The 7,041-nt window shown below is 58.9% G+C and overlaps 1 protein-coding gene across 1 annotated transcript in view; it reads right to left on the bottom strand.

The window, feature by feature from the left end:
* Positions 1–3,166: 3,166 nt before the first annotated feature.
* The window catches only part of RGS9 (regulator of G-protein signaling 9), a 50,419-nt gene continuing 46,544 nt past the window's right edge, over positions 3,167–7,041 (bottom strand). Inside the window, 3 exon segments of the mRNA XM_010856060.1 lie at positions 3,167–3,604; positions 5,888–6,282; positions 6,285–6,338. Of these exon segments, the coding sequence (XP_010854362.1) occupies positions 3,454–3,604; positions 5,888–6,282; positions 6,285–6,338 (600 nt within the window). The 3' untranslated portion in view covers positions 3,167–3,453.

Genomic DNA, 7,041 nt, shown 5'->3' on the forward strand with positions numbered 1-7,041 from the left:
TCTCTGGCTTTCCAACCAGGAGAGGACCTTCCTCCTGGCCTGCTTCCTTCTCACTCCAGTCTCAAGTCCCCAGGAGGAAAAGCTGCCTCTCTGGGGATCCGTGAGCCTGGGACTCCCCCTTCTGGTGAAGCCTTGGGAGGGGACTGTCCCCAGAGTGCAGGGCAGGGCCTCTGAGGCCGAGGAGCCCGAGACCTGTGTCCCCTCGCCCCTACCCAGCTCGGCCTGTAGGCTCCTGAGGGCCCCGGCGCCCTGGGCTGGCACAAAGCATACCAGTCCCTTGACTGTCTCTCTTCCCTGGAGGCCACTCACCCTGGGCCTTCCCTGCCTTTGAACAGCATGTGGTGGAGACAGAAATTCCTTCCCGTGTGGACCACTGCCTTCCTTCCTCCTGGGGTTCTCTGTGACTGCACTTCCCCCTAGCGCGGGGCTTGCCCAGGCAGCACTAGTGGTAAAGAGCCCACCTGCCAACTCAGGAGACAGAAGAGGGCCCTGGAGGCGACCGTCCCTAGGGTCGCAAAGAGTCGGACGCAGCTGAAGCCACTTGGCACGCACACGTGCTCAGCTCAGGCAACCAGAGTCCATCATCCATCACCAGATGCCGGGCGGGGTTCCCTGCAGGACCCCGGGCGCCCGGGGGCATGAGTGTGCGAGCCTGGTGCTGAGATTCTCCTCGTCTCCAGACACACTGGCTGCCGGGAGGACGTGGATTTGCCCCTCATCTCCTTTCAGACCAGCTTTGCAATGAAACACATCCAGCCGTGACCCTGTGGACTGCAGCCCGCCAGGCTCCTCTGTCCATGGGACTCTCCAGGCAGGAACACAGGACTGGGGTACTGTGCCCTCCTCCAGGGGATCTTTCCGACCCAGGGACCAAATACAGGTCTCTTGCATGGCAGGCAGATTCTTTACCGTCTGAGCCACCGGGGAAGGCCATTTCAATGGATTGGCCTGCTCACCTTCCAAGAAACGTGGCTGACTGCTCACTCTCTCGGAGAAAGTTTCCCTTCCCCTTCCTGAGGGACTCCTGTGAGCCCAAGAGAGGGGACTCTGTAGAATCTGAAATGAGATGCTATTTCAGAGCTGAAGCCTCTGAGTTTCCCTCAGGGCAGTAGATCCAGATTTGGGGGACACAGCTACCCACCCCCACTCGTCTCCTGATGTGTGCAGAGCGATGGCTCAGCCCCAGTGTTTGTGGGCTAAATAAAGTAAGTGTCTGAGGTTAAAAGTGAGAGGCTCTTGAATTCTGAGGATTAAAGGTGAAGAACATAATAAGTGGTTTGGCAAACCACTTACCTTTTTTTCTACAAGGACCTTCCAGGATCTTTTTTTTAAGCTTTTTTTTTTTTTTTTAATGTGACCATTCTTATAGTCTTTATTGAATTTGTTACAGTATTGCTTCTGTTTTATGTTTTGGTTTTTGAGCTGCAAGGCCTGTGGGATCCTCGCTCCCTGACCAGGGATCGAACCTGAAGCCCCTGCATTGGGAGGGGAAGCCTTAACCTCTGGTCCACCAGGGAAGGCTCCAGGCAACTTTTAAGAAATGTTTTATTCACCACGTAACCCTTAATTTCAACCCACTGCCCAGTTCAAGCATGATCCCAGTGGACCCTTTAGGGCAACACTTCAGGGCTTTGGGCAGAAACCAGCAGTGTCCAGCACACAAGCAGTGACCTGTGACCTCTGTTCCGGCTTCCTCCACTGCGGCTGAGACTTCAGAGCCCGTCGTCCTCTGTCAAGGAGCGGGTGGGGGCAGTCCCACATTGTAGTTCACTTAGCAGCACCTTCCCTGGTGGTTTAGTTGGTAAAGAATCCGCCTGCAATGCAGGAGACCCCGGTTCGATCCCTGGGTCTGGAAGATCCGCTGGAGAAGGGAACAGCTACCCACTCCAGTATTCTGGCCTAGAGAATTCCACAGACTGTATAGTCAGTCCATGGGGTCGCAAAGAGTCGGACACGACTGAGTGACTTTCACTTTCACTTTGGTCTCTGCCTACTGGACTTCAGGAAACCCCCACCCCCATCCAGCACAGGCCCACCCCAGCCATGGCAACTGAAGATGTCTCCGGACACTGCTCAACGTCCCCTGTGACAAGTTGGGCCCTGGTTGAGAACCAGGGCTCTAGAGGAATTCCACCAAGTGAGATGTCCGGCTGGCTGCCCAGGGCCCTGCAGAGACTCACCGTGGGGGCGCTCTGTCCAGCATGCTGAGTTCACAACTGGAGAAGAGCTGGGAGCGAAGGGCGACCGGGGCGCAAACCTCTGGGAGCGGCCCCAGTGTGTCCACGCCACGGTCAGGCCGCCCGTGGAGGCTCCCAGCCAACGCCCTTACAGCAGGGTCCAAATGCGCAGCCACCCTCGAAAGACACAGGCTCAAGGACACCCCGGCAAACTCGCCAAGACGGTCCTGGAACTGCTCCACCATCCAGGGCCCCCGCCCCCCCGCCTCCCCAAAGGTCAGCCCTGCGCTGCGGTCCGAGAGCCCCACCCCTTTCTCCAGCTATTCCCCTAGCAGTTCCCTGGTCCACCTCATCCCACCTTGCCCTCTGCTTCTGGGTGGATCTGAGCAAGCCTGGCACTCCAGGAGGATGTCTTTCCCAGCCCCCTCTTCCTGTGTGGTGGCCCAGCCCCAAGCTCCCCCTGAGGAGCTCAGTTGATGAGGGCATCAAGCACAAACCAATTATACAAGCAGGGAGCTCTTGGAGGCGATTCAGTTCCCTTGGTGCGGAAAACCAAGACCTGAGTTTATCGCATAAATAAGATCTCATAAAGGGCTTCCCAGGTGGCTGCTGCTGCTAAGTCTCTTCAGTCGTGTCCGACTCTGTGCAACCCCAGAGACGGCAGCCCACCAGGCTCCCCTGTTCCTGGAATTCTCCAGGCAAGAACCCTGGAGTGGGTTGCCATTTCCTTCTCCCAGGTGGCACCAGTGGTAAAGAACCCACCTGCCAATGCAGAAGATGCAGGAGATCCAGGGTTTGATCCCTGGATCAGGAAGATCCCCTGGAGGAGAGCATGGCAACCCACTCCAGAAGTCTTGCCTGGAGAATCCCCTGGACAGAGGAACCTGGGGGGCTATAGTCCATGGGGTTGCAAAAGAGTTGGACACGACTGGAGGGACTTAGCAGGCGAGAGCTCACAGATAGCTTATAAAACGAGATGTACGCTAGCATTCCGATCCAAAAACACTTAGACAAGGTAACCTTTTATTGGTTTTAAGGCAGCAAGTCAAGTCCTCTGGTCCACATGCCTTTCTTCTGATGACAAGAGGAAAGATGGGGGCAAGGGAAAGGCTGGCCACGGGGCACCCACCCGGAGTGCTCTTCTGCAGAGTCCACCCATCTTGTCCCTCCGGCCCCCACGTGTGATCTTCGTGCACTCTGGTCCCAGAGACAGCGGGTCCCGTGGCCCCATCCTGCAGAGTCTGTGGGAGCAACTTCCTGGCCCAAGGCCCCAGGCTCAGCCAGCGTGGCCCTCTGCGGGGCTCTCCCAGGGGCAGATGACCTCCTTTCCTGTGGCCTGGTCACCTCGTGCTCCGGGGCCCGGGTCCTCCGAGTCCATCAGACAGGCCCCGCTTCCCATGGGCACGTCCATCTTGATCTGGAAAAAGCTTCAGACACATGAGCAGAGCAGTGTGTGGAGACAGAAGGTCACCACACCCAGCTCACCCAACCCCCCGAGGAGGCACAGACCCAGGCGCCTTTCTGGAAGCTGTGTGTGCGGTGACCCGCTCGGGGCTGGGGGGGGTACCCCGTTCACTGAGTGTCGAGGGAGGCTCTGTTTTCCTGCTGAACGAAGGATAATTCAGGGAACGCTTTATTTCCCTTTTCAAGGGGCTTCAGTTTTTTCGGTTTTGATGAATTCCAGATATTCCTGTAGAACATACCGGGACCCAGGCCTCAGCCCCTTTAAACTGCCTTCTAATGAAGTGGTGGCCACGGAGCACAGAGGTTTTCAAAAGCCCCAAGACCGCTGTGGCCACAAACTAGAGCGTTCCCTCAGCAGAGCCCATCAGGAGGAATCAACGGACAAGTTCTTTCCCCCTGAATCCCCCCACCCCAGATGCACAGAGCACAGCCAAGGCTGGAGACTTGGGTATCCATGGCAACCTACGGCCTCAGCACGGAGCCGCCGTCTCCAAGACCACGCATGGCCAAAACGCAGGAGCATAGCAGAGGGTGGAGGGTGCTCCGCGCTGTCTCCCCAAAGACCAAACAAAGGCGGGGCTGCCTTTGTGTTGCACTGTCCATAACTCTTCTTTCTGCCCAGGAGCCCGGAGCCCTCAAGTGCACCCCGGAGCCCCTGTTCTTCACCAGAGAGCTGCCTCGGGCAGGGGGCTCTCAGAGGTCCGTCTTGCTTTGCCGCCCATAGTGGGGATAACAGGGGCCAGCCCTGAATGGAGGCTGCACACTGTCAGCACCCTGTAGCCCCCCTGAGTGCTCCCCAGGGCAGATGTGTGCAGGAGCGGGTGGGGGAGGAGAGGGCCCCCAAGGCAGGGGAGGGGACCGGGGCCAGCACCACCTGTGGGTCCCAGCACTGCCACTGAAATTTCCGGACCTTTTAAAAATGCAACAAACTCATTAGGCCAAGGTTTTAGTTGGGCAGGGTGAGTGGAAGAGGATTGTGTTGTTGTTTAGTTACTAAGTCATTTCTGACTCTTTGAGACTCCATGGACTGTAGCCCACCAGGCCCCTCAGTCCATGGAATTCTCCAGGCTGGAATACTGGAGCAGGTATCCATTCCCTCCTCCAGGGATCGAACCTGGGTCTCCTGCATTGCGGGTGCATTCTTTACCACTGAGCCACCAGAGAAGCCTGGAAGAGCATGTTAATAGAAAGGGGGAAAGATGGAAAAGAAAAACAATCCCATGGACTGTATAGTCCAAGGGGATGGAAAGAGTCGGACTCAGCTGAATTACTTCCACGTCACTTCACTTTCCTCTCCCCTAGAAAGACCGCAGAGGGCAGCGCTGAGTCTGGGAAGGGTCTGGAGGTCAAAGGTTTGTCCATGGGGGTCTGCTTTCCAGAATCCTCCTCCTCACCCAGCACTCTCCCCTCTCCATCTGCCCAGCCCCCAGGCCCTAGACCCCAGACCACAGAACCTGGGTCCTCACCAGACACCCGTGTGCACACATACACACAATCCTGTGTGCGCGCACACACACACACACACTCCTCATGTGCACACACACACACACAATCCCCATGTGCACACGCACACAATCTGTGCACACACACACACTCCCCATGTGCACACATAATCCCCGTGTGCACACACACAATCCCATGTGCACACACACACACTCCCCATGTGCACACATAATCCCCGTGCACACACACACAATCCCATGTGCACACACACAAAATCCATGCACACACACACACAATCCATGCACACACACACACTCCCCATGTGCACACATAATCCCCGTGCGCACACACACACTCCCCATGTGCACACACACACAATCCATGCACACACACTAACTCCCCATGTGCACACACACACACAATCCCATGTGCACACACACACAATCCCCATGTGCACACACAATCCTCGTGTGCACACATAATCCCCGTGTGCACACATGCACACAATCCCCGTGTACACACACATTCTCCATGTGTGCACACAGAATCCCCATGTGCACACACACACAATCTCGTGCACACACACACAATCCCCGTGTACACACAATCCCCATGTGTACACAAACACTCCCCATGTGTGCACACACACAATCCCGTGTGCACATACACACTCCCATGCACGCACACACAATCCGTGTGCGCACACACACAATTCACGTGCACACACACAATCCCCATGTGCGTGCACACACTCCCCATGAGCATGCGTGCACACACACACACACTACCCCCTCCATCCTTACTTGGCTGCTCTCCGGGGCCTCGGTCGTGATAGCTGCCGGCTGGCATCCCCCAGGGGCTGCACCTTGCCGTGGGACACAGCGGGACACTTTGGGGAGAGCCGGGCGAAGACCGGGGAAGCCAAACAGCCTCGTCTCAGGAACCGCCCGAGGGACAGGCGCACACGCGCCTTGGGCTGGGCCCGGGGCCGGAGCTGATCCATGGAGCCCCCCCCGCCCGCCCCTGACACATCGGTCTCCCGCCTCTGCTCGGACCCCGGGGAGCCCTCCAGGGCCACGCTGATGGGTGAGGGACAGACGGTGCTGCTGGGCCTCCGGATGAAGCGGCTGGGTGAGCGGAAGGGCCTTCCAGGGGAGCGGCAGCTTTGGGAGAAGGGGCTGGGGGGGGAGGGGGGGGCGCGCAGGTTCCGGTGTACACAGCCAGATGGGGGCTGGGAGCCAGCCGCTGGCCGGGCTGCAGAGAAGGAGAGAGACGGGGAGTGAGGGCACAGCTGGCCCCGCCGTGGGCTGCCCCCTCCAGGCTGGAGCCCAGGCCCGTCCGGTTGCCCCTGGGGACCGGGGAGGGGTGCCCCGAGCCCCCTGAGAGAATGGCACAGCCTCGAACAGGCTTCCCCAAGCCCTGGCCGCCTCCCCAGGGCACAGCTGGAGGCTCCTCCAGGCCTGGGAGCTGGCTGCGGGCTGGGGTTTCCCCTCGACCATCAACTCCACTCTCCAGGAGCACGGGCTCCACCCACCGAGCATCATCCTATCTCTGCCCTGCCTTGGTGCCACCTGTGGTCTGCAGGCACGTAAAACCCTTTCCACAGAGCACTGGAGGTGGGGCAAGGAGCCCTGGCTTGTGCGGACCCTTCCAGGCCTGAGACCTGCCGCCGCGTCCTGAGCCCCGACTCTCATCCACCGCCACCCTCTCCTGCGCCTCCCACGGGCACCGCAGCAGGGCCTGGGCCCCCGGGGGAGGAGGAGACTGGAAATACAGATAAGGCGGCTCCTTGAGGCAACCGCCCTGGGCAGCTTTGGCCCTGGGTCCCCGACCAGCGGGGCAGGAGCGGGGAACCGGGGCCGGTCAGCTGAAGGAGCCCGAGAGCTCCGTGCAAGTAGATGGGGGCGTCAGGATCCAAGTCCTGGGCAGGGAAGCTCGCTTGTCTCGCCTCTCCCCC

The sequence above is a fragment of the Bison bison genome, unplaced genomic scaffold, assembly GCF_000754665.1.
Source record: "Bison bison bison isolate TAMUID 2011002044 unplaced genomic scaffold, Bison_UMD1.0 scf7180017864371, whole genome shotgun sequence".
NCBI lineage: Eukaryota > Metazoa > Chordata > Mammalia > Artiodactyla > Bovidae > Bison > Bison bison.